The sequence below is a fragment of the Eptatretus burgeri genome, chromosome 11 (genome assembly GCF_056783735.1).
Source record: "Eptatretus burgeri isolate ZD-2024b chromosome 11, Ebu_testis_v1, whole genome shotgun sequence".
In the NCBI taxonomy this organism is placed as follows: Eukaryota; Metazoa; Chordata; class Myxini; order Myxiniformes; family Myxinidae; genus Eptatretus; species Eptatretus burgeri.
In genome coordinates, this window is record NC_140971.1 from 89353826 (window position 1) to 89372636 (window position 18811).

The window sequence follows — 18811 nt, forward strand, 5'->3', positions numbered from 1 at the left end:
CAAATTCAGAGCCAAAGTACTGCTAAAGTACAGGTTGTTTTTTTTCCAATCAGTGTTCAAAATATAACATTCGGTTGAAATAAAGTTGTTCCTTGCTCATTCACCGACATTTGTGGACAGACATACAGACAAAGTGAACCAATTACTTAACCCTGCTTTTCACTTTGCATGCACAGGATAATAATCAATGATCATAAACTCAGTATATCCCACCTTTTGGGGTGCGGGGTTCGAGGCCACAGGAGTCGGAATCAGGTTTCAATGCACTGGGATTAGTGTTCATTTTCAGTTGCTCCACCAACCATTCCGGCACCGAGGCTTTCACCGGCTTCTGCACTGTGAAGCCGAGATTTCAACGAAAGAGACAGCAAGTATTGGGTTTAAAGAAAGATTACAGAGAGATTACAGATCACCAAAATTGGAAAGATTACAGATAACCTCAGTACATCAAACAGCAATTTTTTTTTTTTACAGTGATCCAAGGCTCATATACAAATTCCTTGCAGGACAAAGGCATAAGTAGATATTACTGTATTTGGACATTAATTACAAGGATATTGGTAGACAATTGCAAAACACAATTCGCTTTTTTTGGGGGGGGGATACACTGTCAAGGCTTATATAAGAGATAACACATAATGTACAACAATGGGAGCAGGAAACAAGAGTGGGAGAGAGGAGGATATCTGTGGCAGGGAGAGGGATGGGGTGGAGGTACACAGGGTAAACAAGATGGACACTACAGGGACTTTCAGGAAGGAAAGCAAGGAATTTGAAGGAGGTCGGTTTGGGGTGAATTAAAGGGGGTAGAAAAGATCATGGTTTTGGATGTGGGGAGATAAGATATGGTGGTGAACATCTGTTTTGAAGATATGGAGGGAAGAGTGGGATTGAAGAGTGTTTGTTCCATCGGTAATGAAAGAGTGAAGGTGAGCAGTGATTCTTGATTTTGGTAATTTGTACCAGAAGGGGGTTGCTGGTGGAGAGCCTGGTGTTGGCGTCGTGGTTAGGGTAGCAGCTTGGGATCCAAAAGCTCCTCAGTTCAAGCCCCGTTGGCCGCTTGAATTAATACACAACAGGAGGTTGACTCAGCCTGTCATCCTTCCGAGGTCGGCGAAGTGAGTACGTGTACCGGGCCTGGTGTATGCCCCTGTTAGAATAGGTGTACCATATCCCTGTGTCGTAAGAAGCGACCAGGGTTACGTCAGGAAGGACATCCAGTGAAAAACGTGAGCCAAATCATTATGCGGATCATAACGGATGATCCACTGTGGCGACCCCTAACGGGAGCAGCGGAAAGAAGAAAAGGATGGTTGCTGTTGAATCTTGAGAGCTCTCTGCAAAAATAGGAGGGAGGGGAGCAGATCACAGACAGAGCGGGGGGAGGGGCGAAGCCAGAGAGGAGACAGTAGAAGACAGAAAGACCACCGACCTGCCTCCATTGAGAGAGTGAGAGACCCAAAGATAGCCTCATCACGGGAGACACCAATGATCCTAAATGCCTTGATGTCCACAGCAGGAAGCCAAAAAAGGTGAGAGGCAAGAGCACCAGCCCAGAAGGGAGGAGCAGTACTCCATCAGGCTGCAAAGGAAAGCTTTGTACGTCATCAGGAGCTCAGGTGTGTCAAGGAAGGACTTTGCACGATGGAGGATGCAGAGTCGGTGACTGCGTGGCTTTCGAGGCCAGCCCGGAAATGTGGCTTTCCCAGGAAAGATCCTGGCAGATAGTGAGACCCAAAAGCTTGAATGAAAGGATTTCTTCACAAGGATTGTTGAGAAAGTATATTGGGGGGGGGGGGGTCCAGACGATCCTTTCGGAGGGAGACATGGTGAGAGAGTTTGAGATTTGTCAGGGTTGAAAGACATGTTCCATGTGTAGGACCAATTTGTGATTTTTATCCAGATCTACAGAGAGTGAAGAGGCTGCTGCTTGCCGATCTGAGGGATGACAGATGGCATGACAGAGGGTGGAGTCATCAGCAAAGAGATAAAAAGGATTTTCCAGAGAATGAGAGATCACTGATGAAAACCAGAAAAAGAACAGGGCCCAGAATGCTACCTTGAGGAGCTCCAGCCTGGACGGAAAAAGTCAAGTTGTTTCACTGGACATCAGCAAAGCCTTTGACCAAGTCTGGTACAAAGTGTTCCTCGTGAAGCTCCCAATGTATTGGCTTCAGCTTCAGTTCATCTCCTGGTTTTCCAGCTTCCTCACTGGGAGATATATCTCTACCTACATTGATAGTACCCTCTCTGACGGTCACCACATTAATTCTGGCATCCCTCAATGTTCTCTCATCTCAACCTCCTCATTTTCATCAATGACCTCCTTACCGATACTATATACCCCATGCAGTCCTTTTCTGATGCAACTGTCCTTCACTCCACCAGTTATAAATTACAGTTCACCTCCTGTCAATCTCTTCTCAACTGTGGTCTCCATCAGTTGTGATCTCAATCTTATCCTCCAACAACATTCTGTTTCAATCAGTTCAAGACTAAAACCCTTCTAACATCCAACAAGATCAACACAACCACCTCTTCGAAGGTACAGCTCTCACCTCCAGCAATCCTCCTCGGTGTCACCAACTCCAGAAATCTCTCCCGACAGGCCCACATCCTCATCCAGTGGATCACCACATCTGCCTTCACAAAACTTGGTTTCCTCTTCAGAGCTCACAAGTACTTCAACTCCCATCAGCTTCTCACCCTCTACAAATCCAAAGGCAGGGTGGTGATGGAATACTGCTTCCATGCCTGGTGTTGGCTTGGTGGTTAGTGTGGCTAGCTTGGGATCTTAGGGTCCTGAGTTCAAGCCCTGTTGGCCACTGAATTAACACCAAGTGAGGTTGACTCAGCCTGTCATCCTTCTGAGGTTGGCGAAATGAGTACCAGTGCATGGGTATAGGGGCACAGCACAGCAGCATCAGCGGTTCACCCTCACTCTAACCCTAACAGCTCGGCATCGTCGCCCAAACAAAATGATAGCTACCTGACTGCCAAGTTGCCAGACACAACAAGAAGAAGAAGAAGAAGAAGAAGACTGCTTCCATTTCCGGGGCGCAACTCCGTCAGTTATTGGTATTCCGGATAGTGCCCAAGTCAAGGCTGTCTGACCGATTAATGATCCTACTTTGTCGAGCCACCTCCAAACTTTGGCTAACCGCAGAGCAGTCTCTTCCCTATACCTCTTCTACTACCAGTCAATGTTGTGTCAAACGATTTGTTTCTGTCCCTCTTCACTATGATCATAACACCTGTCTCGCTTCTACGAGTGACCATTCATACGTTATCCTCCCTTCACTACATACCAATCGCAATGCCTCCTCTTTATTCTGCTGCAATGTCGTGTGCCTCTCCAGCCATGTTTCTGACTTGTATCAACAATTCAAGTCACAAATCAATACGGTACTTTCAAAATGACGAATTTCTGCTCCGAATGCACAGAAAACCCAAGTAACGAAGTAAGTCAAGGCAGCCTGGACATCTTTCATGCCTCCCAGATAAGGATTGTAGAATGAAATGACTAAGCAAAACTTTTAAAGAAGCCGAAAGTACTTGTAAGTGTACATGTGAGAAAGGGGTGTGCCCCTGCACAATGAAACAGTTGGAGAACTTCCTGACAAACTCGTCCAAAGAGTTGATATCTTGCGATCCATAATCGCAAAAACTCCCGGCGATGTGCACCCATGAAAGGACGAAGACGGTGCATTCTAACTAAACCTTTGTGCTTCTTAATACCGATGGGAAGGTCATATCTGGTGTTTGTCGACACACAAGGTAAGTTTAAAATTATGATAGGTATTTACTATTAATCATATTTTGGAGGGGGAAAGAGGTGGGAGCTGCGAGTGCAATTACAAGTATATATATATATATATATATATATATATATATATATATATATATATATATATATATATATATATATATATATATATATATATATATATATATATATATATATATATATATATATATATATATATATATTGTTGTAGTTTTGCCGATGCGTCACCACGAGCATGACCACCAGCTGGAGCAGTGGAGTCGTCTCGGCTCGATCGCCCGGAATCCAGTCGTAGCTTCCAGACAACTCCGGAACCCTGCTACGGGTGCCTTAACGCACCATAAACCGTCAATATTCTGTCCGCGCTGTACAGGGTCAATCGTCAAATCTCGATATACCTAATTATCCGCGCAGACAGAAATACCGAGAATTTATATCTCGACGGAACTCGTACGGAAGCGAGCCGCTTAAGCGCGCGTGTTCCGCGTGCGTTGCCGAGCGGTTTTATCGCCGAGTTCCGTCAGCCCGATTATCTTGTTACCCCGGCAATGGCCAGCTAATCCCTCACAAGCACGACACACCCAGTCAATGGCAGAAATGGACACGACGAACTGAGTACATTCAACAATAGGATATTTATTACAAGCAATGGGGGAATTGCTAGGGAGCACGTAAGGAAAGATTTAAACCGATTATTAGAAGACATGTATGTACAGCACGGCACTTATGCAATTCACTACTTGCCAGACTGGCACCACAAACAGATACACGCACACCCAGACAGAATTATTGGACCCTGAGGGTCTTTATAGTGGCTCTCCAGCCGAGGAGAACAGTCCGGCTGTGAGCCAGGGGTGCAGGCTACCTGACCGCGAACGCGCGGCTGGACGTCCCCTTCTCTTGGGACTCCGGGTGGTGTCATCGAACCAGCCAGGCGGAGCCTCCAGCGACGACAAGAAAAGCTCCGTAACCGGGACGAGGTCGATGATAGCGAGAAGATTTCCAAAGTGGGGAGCCGTGTCGAGGTTGATGCCCAGAGCTGAGAGAGACTAAACCTCTCAGAAACCGATCTTTATAGGCTCCTCCCCCGTCCAACGACCTTCGGCGCATGCGCCCTCATCATCCCTCCCATTGGGCAGGAAGCATCGTGCGACTCCTTGTCCGCTCCCCATTGGACAGGCGTGTGGTGGGCGGGGCGCTCCCATCCCTCTGGGCGGAGTCTCCAGCGGGGGCGTTTGGTGGCTCCGCCTACCGCTTCACCTCAGACCGCGTGCTCAATGGCCATTATCTTGGATTGGAGGCGGAGCATGGAAGACGCCTGCTCTCTGCCGATTGGCCACGGAGGGACGGCATGTCTGTATTAGACTCCGCCCACGCGCGTGCCTGGAGAACGTCGAAGTGCCAGTTCCATGCCAAACGCGAGAATGGCGCCGTTTAGTATTTATTGTAGTTCTAAGACAATCGTAGCGCATCTACACTTATTCACTCATTAGACAAGGGAAAGGAGCTATCTATAAAACATGTACTTACCGATTATAACTAAACTAAAGGTCCCTGTATCTTGTTCTGCTAATTTCCACAACTATATATATATATATATATATATATATATATATATATATATATATATATATATATATATATATATATATATATATATATGTATATATATTGTTATGATCTGGAAACCATATGCATTCAAACATACAGATGTCCCAAAGGTCTTTTATTCCGTGAAATACATGTGAGACAGGTCCCTTCCTTTTGTCGAGTGGGAGAATCAAAGGTGTGCGTTGCGATGTCCCTTTAGGTAGGTTATTACATCTAACGACCATCCAACAAACCATCTAACGACCATCCAACGACCATCCAACAAACAAACCGACAACACCACTGAACAAGCGCTTCACTCGCCTAACTGGCGACTCGCTGTCCGAGGCAGAATCTCTGGCAGTTCCTTCTCGGCTTCCACAAACTTTGTAACTTCTTTTTGACGAGTATGGGCACAGGTGGAGTGGGGGCGGGGTTTTCCCGCATGGCCGAAACCCCACCCAGAAAGGGCAGACCCATGGGAAGTCTGTTCCACTTCACCCCCGCCCCGTTCGGGGAGGTCCATAAAAGTTACGACGCCATCCTCAGCGGAGAGTTCTGAGGGGGTTCGGTCGTTGGTTCTGAGTAAGTCTCTTGGAGGAGGAACGAGAGTTCTTTTGGAGGAGCAAGTTGGTTGGTGTGCGCTCTATATTTTGCTGGCGTTCGTGGAGTTTTCCTGGGTCCCGTCCGCAACCCTGATCTCCGCCCTGGGACTCCGACTGCCCTGCTCGGTTTCCTCTACGGGCACGAGCTGCACATGTGCGACTGTGGGCCGAGCCGCACGACCAATAGCAGGTGCCGCACCGTGTAGCACTCCCTCCCTTCAACGTGCAGGTACCCACGTGAACTGCGACCCCCAGCTCGTCTCTCCCTTTCTGTCTGCGGGGATCTTTAAATAAATCGTCTGAGTGTGTGGGCCCGTCTTACAAGTAGAACTGTGAAGCGTTTTCCATCATTGTAAATTCTTGCTTGCATATCCGTGATAAGTCTTGCCCTGTCTTTTTTATTTGTGAATAAAACAATTGTAGAAATGTTCCCAGTTCATTTCCATCCTTTCTTGCATTGGTCCAGCATGGTTCGGATCTGAGTTTAGGTGGGTTTTTATCCCCGATAATCCGTTCATCCAAGCCGGCACGGCTTTGGCAGTTCCGCTCGACTGCACCTGAACCGGAGTTGGTACTCTACCGCAGTCGGTAGACTGACCCGGTTCGAACAAGACGTGCCGAGGGCGTGGTTCCCCGGTAGTCGAAATCGCGTAGTTAATTTGGTAAATTGGTTCTCGACAAAAATACCTTGAGATATTGGCGTCCACGGTCGGTTCAGCGACCCGCCGGCTCACGGAGTTATCTGAGAGCGATAGCCAACAATTCCAGGGAGTCTGGTGGGAGACGACTTAACCTCCCCCACCTTGTGGTCGTTCTCGCCACCGACCCCCAGCCTGCAACAATATATATTGTTCCGAATTCTGGCCCGCCTGGCGTGCGAGCGGCTGCGTACCTCTAATGGCAGCCGCGTCACCCACCGGACGGATAATTCAGTCGTGACCCTCCTTGTAACTACCGCCAGGAGCCAGTCACGGGTGGGGGTTTAACCTCACCACAACCCAGTCCGCATTCTACCCGCGCGAAATAGGGTGAATCGCCGAATGTCGATATACCTAAATACCCGCACTGGTAACCTACCGAGGGGTTGCACCATGCTGCAGGTCGGCTTAGTACACGAACCGCTTAAGCGGTTCGTTCCGTATTACAGGGATAACCGAGCGGTGTTATCGCCGACCTCGACGGTTCAGTGATTCTTCTTTACTCGGGTGTTCAAACCCCACTACTCATTCCATGATGCAAGATGGCACTTTCAATGTGGTGAAAGGAGGACGCGACGAACGGGATACGTTTCACACAAGGCCATTTATTTACAACAACACGTATACAGTCATGCAATATACAAGCGACAAATAGAAGGAATACCACCGAATATGCTTATAGTGTACAGTCACTTAAACAGATTCTACTTACGGACACGGCGCCACATCATTCAGACAGAACAAAAGAAATGACCCCCTCATAGGCAAGGGGGTAGACGGGGTTCGTAAACCTTTATGGCCGTGGGCCGTGGATGACCGAATGGGCCCACGAGACCGACGCTGGTTACCTGCACCCTCGTGGTGCGATGGTCGGCGAGCTCTCTCCGGCACTCTTCTCTCGTGTGCGCAGGCTTGCGCGCCCGAGCTGGCAAAGCGGCGCCTCCCGTCCGTGTCCCAAGAAAAGAAGAAGCCCGAGCTCACGAACTAGCTGCCTGAAGGAGAAGAACCACCACGAACTGAACTGAACACGAGCTGCGAGCTCGACGAGCAGCTACCACAAACTGAACTGAACACGAGCTGCCCGAACCGCCAAGAGAGAGGCAAACTCGACCCCGACCACCAAGAGAGGAGAGAGGCCACGTGCGGTCCGCCTTGTATAGCGCAGGGCTCCGCCCTTCGCTCCTCCCTGTTTTCGGCTCCGCCTCCCTTTGAGAAGATTCTCGAAAAGGGGAATGCCCTCACTCAGACCGCCTCACGCCCTGTGTCCACCAATCACGAGCGAGCTCCTCGCCGCTTCTCGTGCCAGCCTTGGCGGCGCAAAAACGGCGGGAAAACTCACGAGTCATCCCAGTTCTTTTCACTGGGCCTTCCCTCGACGTTTTCGGACTGTTTTTGTGGTGGAAAGGGTCGTAGCGTGCTCTGTCGGGCCAAAATAATGATAGCGAAAGAAAAATGGCTATCTCAAAGGGTCGCAGCCCGGTGAACACAAAGAATCCCTTTAAACAACGGTGGGGACCTATCTGCACATAAACTTAGCGTCATAACTGAGCTGGAGACCTTTATGGTGTATTGCGAATTTCCACAGCCGTAACAATATATATTATATATATATATATACATATGCATCTTGTTTAGTTCTGGGGCTGCAAGAGAAATTATACTCGACTTTTGCATCTATTGGTGAAAGCAGGAAGCATCCCTTTGTAATCTATTGGGTGAAAGAAGAAGCAATACTAATAAGCAGGGAGATACATCGACGTGTGTGTGTGTGTGTGTGTGTGTGTGTGTGTGTGTGTGTGTGTGTGTGTGTGTGTGTGTGTGTGTGTGTGTGTTAATTCCAAACCCATAATCGACAGTATCCACAACATTAATAACACGGGTAAAGCTAAATGTTTATCAACTTATGGTTTTTCCACATGACAAGCTCATAACTGCATTGGACAGAGTGGTAGATAAAGCATTTGCAGGAGGCAATAAAGTAAGTCAATCAAAAAAGATCAAACTGGTCTGTGAAGGAAAAATCAATATTCATGTAGTTTAATAAAAAAAATATAAAAAAAAACTTAGAGAAAGTCTTCCATTTCTCCTAAACAACAGTTTCTTTACATTTGGCAACAAGATACTCATGCAAATTGTAGAAACACCAATGGGTTCAGACCTGGCCCCTTTCTTTGTAAATTTGTTCCTGCACATGTACGAGTCTGATTGGGTCCAGAACATGTGCAGGAATAAAATAACAACTACACGAAGGTGTGGAAACATCTTTAGATTCATTCATGAGTTATTGGTAATTAATGATGGGTTTGTATTTGATCAGCTTCATGATGATGTATATCCAAAAGAACTCGAATTAAAAAAGGAAAACCAAATGCAGCACTGGAGTAGCAGGAGAAACCCAAATAGACAAAGATGGAGTAATCAGGAAGAACCTGGATAGGATTCGGGTTCATTCTGCTACTCCTCCAGCCTCAAACCCATGCAGGTGCAGCCAGGTGAACCTTACAAAACTATTTGCAAGAATCACCCCTTCATAGACAAAGAAAAATAAAGAAAGAGGGATGGAGGATAAAAATAAACCACACACACCAGAAATACCTTTCCACCACAGAATGTACACAGGAGTCCACCAGCACACACATCAATACACAGGCCCTCTATTTATAATTAAATTCCATTTCTGGTAAACACGAATGACACACGACCGGTTTGATGAGTTAATTAATTTTCAATTTTTTAAATCTATATAAGCAATTATTTCTGATTGTTATTATTTCACACAACTTCCAATGCTACATTAACTTGTTTACATGAAAACCAAACTTAAACAAGAGATTACAATGACATTTAAAAAACATTTTCACATGACCTTATCAAACTCTGAGCACACAAACTCACACTTCAGTTACTCTTTTGGAATTACAAATTGATATCAAAAATAATAAATCTCACACCAAATTATTTAATAAACGAGATGCTTTTCGATTCCACATTGTACGATGCCCTTCTTAGAAAGAAACATTCCAAATAAGTTACTTGATGGTACAGTTACAGGTGAAACTAGAAGGGCACTCGGTAGAGAGCATACCTCTGCCACGTAATGCCTGATCCACGAGAACATATCGGGCCCAATACATTTTTGAGATATCCTGCTATACAGTACTATATCTTTTTTGGCCCTCTCTCTCAATGGCGAAGAATCACTTTGAAAATTAAATAATTCTCGTCTCTCGTTCCAGATTAGGATCTTCACCAAAATCTAATCAGTTCGTCCGTGTCATACACCAAACCTGTCCACAAAATTTCATCCGGATCCATCCACAGCTTTTTGAGATAGCCTGTATACAAACAGACAAATAAACAAAGACAGAAAGGGGTGAAAACACAACCTACTTCACCGTCGGTGGTGGAGGTAATAATTCGGACCGTGAGAGCAACCACATGCAGCACTGAACTTGTCAATGGATTAAAACAACTAGTCAGACATTTACTAACACAGGTAACTACAGTTAGCAGATTAAAACAAGTTTTATTTAAGATCATAAAACGACACCAAACATAATTTGTGAAATACAATACAAATAGTAAAAAAATACAACACATTAACGAGATATTTAGATAAATACATTATTTTAAATATATATATATATATATATATATATATATTTTTTTTTTTAACCCATTTCAGTGCTTACTAGAACACAAGAAAACATGTAAAACCAGAATGGCACTCTTCAACATCACACCATCACCAGATATACCTCCGCCTACATTATTACATCATTATACTGTATATAATTGTACCAAGTTTGATTTAAATCCCTGAACCCAGATTCAAAATATTAAAATAATTCTGGCTGCCAGACCATGTATCTGATCACATTGAAACTTAAACCATATATTCCCCATGAAGACTAGATCATAATTGTGATGTTTCATGTCGATTGGTGAAGGGTTCAAGAGAAAGAATTTTTAAAAGATTTTCATTCAATCCAGCATGGCTGCCAAACCATGTGACATCAATTATATTCATGAACAACCTGGTATCCCCAAGGCTAGGGTTACATGTGGATGAAGTTTCCCCTCAATCTGCCAAGCCACTCTGGAGAAGAAGATTTTCCAATTTTTATTCTTCAAAAAAAAAAATCATAGCTGTCAAACCATGTGACCTATGATGTCATAGGTGGAGAACTTTTTGTTTTTCATGGACAAGTGACCATACCTGTAAAGGTTCCAAACCTTTCCGCTTTCCAAACCAGCCGTTCCATATCGACCGCTTTGCAAGCCGCTTGGCAAGTGGAGCAAGCGATTACAAGAGGTTCTTGGTGAGTGGTAAGCGAGCTACTTATGAACGGAACACTTCCGTGTATTCCCAAAAATGGCTGCCGTAGTAGAATTTAAAATCATTGATGGCTATTTCTTCAATTTTTTTCAAAATCTATAAACATGCTAAAACACCGATCTTTATTACCACCCACTGACCCTTCCAATCCCAACCCCTTGCTGGTTGTGCCCAATTGTTTGCCCCACTACCTCTCTATCAATTTGAACTTGCTCTTCCATGAGCCGTGGAAAAACAAACAAGAACTCAAGTTGGCTTGTTTGTTGTTCACAAAGAAGCAGATCACTCACGATGACAGGAACTAATGTGGAAATCCCATGTTTATAACAGAAGAAGCCATTTAACGAGAACAAAGAAAGATGGGAGAAACCAAGACGTGAACATGGAAAAACGTCGTGCATAGCACGTGATACTTGCAAAATCCCGACAACAAGGTTGACCTTAAAAATAGTTGGTGGTTGAATTCAGTGAGCCAACATGAAAATCCTGTTCAAATTTCAAGTCAATTGGATGAAAATTGACAATTTTAGAAATCTTGGCCTCTGTTGACCTTTTGGCCACTGCTGACCTCAAAAATAATTGGTGATTGATTCCATTGACTCGATGTGCAAATTTCAAGACAATCGGATGAAAATTGATTTTAGAAATCTGATGAAGGTGTTGACCTTGGCCGATGTTGACCTATGGCCTATGTTGACCTCAAAAGTAATTGGTGATTGAATTCAATGACTAGATATGCAAATCCTGTTCAAATTTCAAGACAATCGGATGAAAATTGATGATTTTAGAAATCAGACGAAGGTGTTGACCTTTGACCTATGTTGACCTCAAAATCAATAGGCTTCTTATGTCCAACTCTACCATTTCGTGAAGATTGGTTTAAAATTGTGACCTGTTGGTGATCAATGAAGACAGACAGACAGAGACAGAATCACAGAATCTTTGACTTTGCAAGACGCAGCACGCACACATGCTATTTTGGGTCGCCGAAATAGGTGACCCTTATTGTCAGCAATTCTGTCTGTTTGTTCGTTTGTCATCAGCATAATTGGTGGTAAACGTGGGCGGATTTTGACTAAACTCGGGTGGTAGGTACATCCTATGACCTAGTGCTTTGAAAATTGTGATGGTTGCTGGGGACGCTTGGTTCGCTAGCAACAACCGAAAAACCTTCAAAATCGGTAACGTTCACGCGAAATCAATTCCGAAAGCCATTATCCCACGTAAGGTTATGAAATTTGGCACGAATGATCTACAGGTGATGCTCTATCAAATATATTCCGGTTTTTGTGATATATGGAATACTTTACCCGCAGCGCCCCCTACAATTAGGGTATGCACGAAAATTGGCGAAAATTGAAGGCCCCCGAGCGACCAGGTGAGTGCATCGATACGAATGAAACTTTGCAGGTTCATGGTACTCAATGAGTACTACAACTTTACCTCAGGACATATTGACCGATTTCGCTTAGGTCAGGGGTCAAAGTTCAATTAGTGCAAAAACCGATAATATGCGAGAGCTGGAGGTGCCTTCGCGCCAAATGCTACTCCTCCTAGGGTTATGGTCGGATGGTCATGAAAATTCACACGAATCGTCTGGAATATATTGTGCACAAACGATCGAGCCGGATTTTCGATTTAGATCTTTGTTCACCCACAGCACCCCCTTGAACTTTGGGGATTTCCGATTTCAAACCGCATTTTCGGTACTTTTCATTCAAATGGATACCGAGTAGTTATCAGGAGATGGAACTGGATGAGATTTGATATGTATAATCGAAAGGTTATGCGTAGCTAAATGGAGTTCTTTCTCGTCCAGGACCTGGCTTAGACATGTATGCACTTAATTTAGGAGAGGATAACTCAACTGTTTTAGGCTAATTTGACCCCAAGGAACAACTTAGGATGTGTGCCAAAATCTCGATCCGGGACGAACATCCCGAAAATGACCACGCCCTTTTTAAAATCTATGTACCCCATTGTCTATCACCCTATTATCACTCACTCAGCCTGCTTTTGATTTATTCATAGCACCAGTGCTGCAAGATCTGGAGAGAGAGAGAGAGAGTGAGAGAACGACTTATCCATCCAGGATTGCTATCAACTGAAGAAGTTCCCACTCCTCTACAACTCCTTCATGAATGGTGGATTTGTCATGAACACCACCAAGAAAGGTAGTGGAGTGCCCTTTGACCAGGCACTAGAGCAGTGCTACAATCGGCCTGCCAAAGTGAGTGGGGGGGGGGATAATTGGGGTCACCAGCAAGAAGGAAGCAGTAGCTCTGTGGGGAATTATCAAGCATAAAAAAGACCAGTACATTGACCTCCTGAAGATGAAGGATGATGTCGAAGGAGAACTCTCACTTCACCATGACTTCAACCCAAGTACTGCAACTAAGATAGTTGGGATGGTGCAAGACATAGAGGAGTATCTCCTGAAGGTATGCAGTCCTCTACAAGACCAGGTAGCACTGAAGAATGTTCTCACTGGAGAAATTGTGACCAATGTAAATGTAGACAAGTTGTTGTGCTGTATCAAGGAGGGCAGCACTGCTTGTGCTAATTTTATCGATGATCAACTCAGAAATAGGTCGATATCGATACACTCAACTATAAGCAAAATCAAGTTTACGTCCCCTAATACCACCTTGAAATTGGCTCCAAAGCAGACATCAAAGATGAGACAATCAAAGCTCTCATGTTTATTGAGTATGGGAGTCACCGGGGGTTCACTGTTGAGGAGCTACTCGAGCATGAAAATCACCAACTCTGCATTCTTCTTGGTTGACGAAGATGGTTACTTGAGGAAGAGTACCAAATCACAACTTGGGACTGAGCTGCTTAAGTTGTGCCCACTAATAGAAAGGGCCAGAAACAACCCCACGCCATCATTATCGACTTCATGGCCTTGGTGAGAAAGGTCCCCTTAAAGAAGCTTGATCCGCCCGTCAAGACATTCCCTGACTTTGCTATTGCCTTGACATCAATGGTCACCAAATCTGGGCACAACTGTGATGAGATCCATATCGTTTTTGATGCTTACAGAGAGGACAGCATCAAGAATGGAGAGAGGGGGAGAAGAAGAAAGACAAAAGAAATGGTTGTCCTTGATGTGATATCACCAAACCAAAATGTTCCACTGGTATTAGAGAACTTTTGGTCATCTTCCATCAGCAAAACTGCTTTCCAGGCATTCTATGTTGAGTGGCTCACCACCAATAACCACAGAACCAAACCTCTGTACCTCGGTATATCACCACAGGCATGGATGGTGTCAGCTGGGTGTGCTTCTCCATTCCCTCGGCTCAACTGCACACACGAGGAAGCTGATGACAGGATGATGTTCCATGTGCAGGACATTCTAAGTCACCGGTCAGGACCTACATCCATGACGCTGTCATCAGGTGACACAGATGTCTTTGTGTGCCTGTTATACCACATCACAGTCAATTGGAGAGATCTTGGCCTCCAAGAGCTTTGGCTCGTCCGCAACTCAGGAGTGAAAAGATCAATATTACCACTCCACGATATCTGCATAGCACTGGGAGACGAGCTCACAAAGTGTCTCCCAGCACTCCATGCGCTGACTGGGTGCGATACAACCAGCAAGATATCAACTAAACTTGCAGCCCTGAATTTCTGTCCACAAACCAGGAAATTCCTCTCTGATTCTGAATTTTGACTGTCCCCAGCTAGCAGAAAGTGCAATACAGATGGCAGAGACATTCTTGGTCAAGTGTCTCAAACCATCAACAGACCTGGAGACATTTGACGACCTGTGTCTCACTGCATTTGATAGCAATGCCCTCAAGATGGACTTTGAGAGAACCACTTGCACCTCAACTAATGCAATGAAACATATCCATAGAGGCTATTACCAACAGCAGCTGTGGGTCCAAGCCCCATTTAGAGATGCCACCCTGATTATGATTGCCGAGTCTTATGGGTTTGTAAGAAGGGGCAGTTTATTAGTCCCTGAGATTGTGATCTCCAAACCCAAAGCCTGCCAAATCCCTGCACATGTGGCAAGTGTGCTCGCAAAAATGGGTGTTCCTGCAGGGTAGTAATGATCAAGTGTTGCAAGTACTGCAAATGCAAGGGAGGTGATTGTTGTAAAAACCCTATCACTGAATGAACACTGCTCATCATCCTCATACCTGGACTCTGTTGTGTTACTCTTCATGTTCCTGACCCTGGTTTATGTGACACATAAACAGTATTAATGTGGTTTTAAAAGTAGTATTGTTGGTGGTTGGGCAATTTCCCTGCTGATCTTTGAAACATTTAAGCTCTCGAGATACTGCTGCCTACTAAAGTAATAAGTTTTGTTTTTTATTTTTCATTTTAAGTTAACATTCCATTGATAAAAGTATGTAAATGATTGAAAATACAATTTCTTTGTATTAATCAAATGCTCGCTTTCTTTCTTTTTAAAAAATCCCTTGTATTGTTCAAATTCCAAATTGTCAGTTCAACTCCAGTCGATGACACAAATCTTCTAACTTTGCTTTAAGTCCGGAAAGTTTAAGTTAATAAATATATGGCAATTCCAGTATGTATGGTAATAAGTATGGTAAATAAAACGGTTTTTAGCCATTTTCTCGTAAAAAATATCAAATTAGAAATTTTACACTCTTCTATGACCCCCCCAAATAAATAAATAAATAAATAAATAAATAAACATGGCCATTCTGAACATTTTGAGCACCTCAGAAAATCTGTAGCTCCAATGGTTTAGAAGATACAGCTATGTCAGAAGTAGCACTTTTGATGAAAAAGGGTGTGCTAATTTTAAAAAGGGCGTGGTCATTTTTGGGCTGTTCGTCCCGGATAGAGATTTTGGCACACATCCCAAGTTGTTCCTTGGGGTCATACGAGCCCAAAACAGTTGTTATCCTCTCCTAAATTAAGTGCATACATGTCTAAGCCAGGTCCTCTACTATTCATCCCCCCTTCCTATCCAGACTGGAGTTCCTCAAGGTAGCGTTCTGGGCCCTGTTCTTTTTCTGGTTTTCTTCAATGATCTCTCCGACTCTGGAAAATCCTCCATATCTCTTTGCTCATGACTCCACCCTCTGCCGTACCATCTGTCATCCCTCAGACCGGCAAGCAGCAGCTTCTACGCTCAATGCTGATCTGGATAAAATCACAAACTGATCCAACACGTGGAGCATGTCTTTCAATCCAGACAAATCTCACACTCTCACTATGTCTCTTTGAAAGGACCGTTTAGAACCCCCCCCCCATCCACTTTCTCAACAATCCTCTGGAAGAAGTCCTTTCTTTGAAGCTTCTGGGTCTCACTATCTGCCATGACCTTTCCTGGCAAAGCCACATTTCAAAGCTCGCCTCCAAAGCCAGTTGCCGACTGGGAATCCTCCATCGTACAAGGTCCTTCCTCGGCCCATCTGAGCTCCTTACCACTTACAAAGCTTTTGTCCGCAGCCTGATGGAGTACTGCTCTCCCCTCTGGGCTGGTGCTCCTGCCTCCCACCTTTCTCGGCTTCGCGCTGTGGAAACCAAGGCATTTCGGATGATTGGCATCTCCCGCAATGAGGCTGAGTCTTTGGGCCTCTCACTCAATCACCGCAGGTTGGTCGGTGGTCTTTGTCTTCTACCGTCTCCTCTCCAGCCTCGCCCCCCTGCTCTCTCTACGATTTGTCCCCATCACATTTCCGCAGGGCGCTCAAGATCCGCCAACAACCCCCTTCTGGTAAAACTACCAAAATCACGAATCACTGCTCACCTTCACTCTTTCATTCCTCTTTTTTCCTGACTTTGGAATAAACCCCCTCACTCTATTCATTCCCATTCTTCCCTCCAGGCCTTCAAAACAGCTGTTCACCACCACCTCTTATCATCCCCCATCCAAATCCTCGATCCTTTCTCCCCCCGATAATCCACCCAAGCCCACCTCCTTCAAATTCCCTGCTTTCCTTCTTGAAAGTCCCTGTAATGTCCATCTTCTATTCCCCATGTTCCCCGCCCCATCCCTCTCCCTTCCACAGATCTCCTAATGTCTCTGTTCCCCACTATTTTGTCCTTCCCACTCCCTCCCCTCCTGTCTCATGCCCCCCTTGATGTGTGTTGTGTGTTTACTCTCACAAGAGCCTCGACAAAGTGTACCAAAAAAAAAAAAAGGTGATTCCCTATCCTCTATATGACATCCATTTTGCTCTCTATCTTATAGTTTCCATGCTCGGCGACCCATCGCCGCCTACTGGCTTGTCTCAATATTGTTCTCTGTGCTCTGATCCTCGCGATCTACTGGAGGATGCACGCGTTCTTCCAGTGACACCCTCCTGCTTGGGATTCCAAAATCCAGGCTGACTGCATGCCTCAACTCTCATTCTTGGCTTCTCCCATCTCAGCAACCAGCTTCCAGAAGCCATTCTTTTCCACTCTTCCTTTTCGGGCTTCAATCAAGCAGTGCACCACCACCATCACCACCACTACCACCCCCTGTCATCCCCCATAATCTTTACTACCCTCATTAACCATTCCTAACCCAACCCTCCTACTTGCTGGTTTTCACGTTTCATCTCTTCCTCATTTATTCCCAAATTGTTATTCCCTTCCTCCTCGACTTAATCCATCAATTTATTAACCCTTCCCTCGAATCAACTTAATCCAACAACATCCACATCTGTTTATAATTAACTCACCCTCCTCCCGTTTGATCCTTAGGTGAGAAATTTCGCCAGGGGACCCCGCACATAATGGTCTCATAGAGCTACGCCATGGGATCCGTCATGTCACGACCTAAATGCAGACAAGACAGCCGGCTTCACGTCCCCATTTGAAAGTGTGCCGTGCTCCGAGATGCAGCACCCCCTCAATAGTATTTTACTCAGAAGCGATTCCGTTGCGCTGGTTGTCGGCAATTCGGGACGCAGAGGTGGATTTAAATAGGGATTAGTCTTTGTTGGGAACACTGGGAGTTTTACTTTTAATTACTTTGAAACAACATTGGTGCCATCACGTGACCGTACACGCAACTCAGGTATTTATCCTGAGGCTGCAGGTATTGTTTACATCATTACTATTCTTAACCATCCTCTAAACCTAGCAATCGGTGGAACGATATAATCTCACGAATAATAAACAGGATCACCTGTAAATTCATGACAATAAAAGGACCAACTGCGCACGGAACTCTCAGAACATGGACATCACCCACCAATATGGCCGTGGCCATTAACGCAGAGAAGAACCACGAGTAACAAGGGGATCGTGCTCGCCATCTCGACTCGACTCGATCTTTGGCTGTTTTCTGTTTGGATGCGGCTGCGCGGCGATGGACACGCCCAAAGTACGAACCTCAATCGACGGGCTTTCAAAATCGCGTTCCTCATTGGCTGAGCACGTATCCCGTCATAGGAATGGGCGTGTCGTAAAAATATGGGCGTGTCGTAAAAAATATGGGCGTGTCGTAAAAATATGGGCGTGTCATAATATCGGCCGTTCCTTTGGCAACGCGTCTTCTCAAAACAAGGAAATGTGCCTGCACTGTAACGAAAGAAAGGAGATAACGACGAAGACTACGTGTAATAAAACGTACGTACTTCACTGTGTGCCTATTTTCGAAAAAGAATACATGAAATATGAAATAACCACACTGGGCGGTGTATGTGCAGAGTGCGATTTGTAAAATTTCAGGTGGGCACGACATCATGGCAAGCCTTACTACATCGGTGGGTCACAATTTATACAGTTGGTATAATCAATGAGTTACTTATATTAGCAGAGTACCCAACCCTTCAAGCGATGTTGTTCTAAGCATGAACCACGT

The 18811-nt window shown here is 45.0% G+C and overlaps 1 protein-coding gene across 1 annotated transcript in view; it reads right to left on the bottom strand.

Annotated features, from left to right (window-relative positions):
- Positions 1 to 18363, bottom strand: part of ECM1 (extracellular matrix protein 1) — a 39476-nt gene extending 21113 nt beyond the window's left edge. The window contains exons 1-2 of the mRNA XM_085847322.1: positions 18200 to 18363; positions 214 to 336 (exon numbers count right to left, since the gene is read on the bottom strand). Coding sequence (XP_085703448.1) covers positions 214 to 336; positions 18200 to 18263 — 187 coding nt within the window. The 5' untranslated portion in view covers positions 18264 to 18363. The remainder of the gene's footprint in view (positions 1 to 213; positions 337 to 18199) is intronic.
- Between the last annotated feature and the right edge of the window lie 448 nt (positions 18364 to 18811).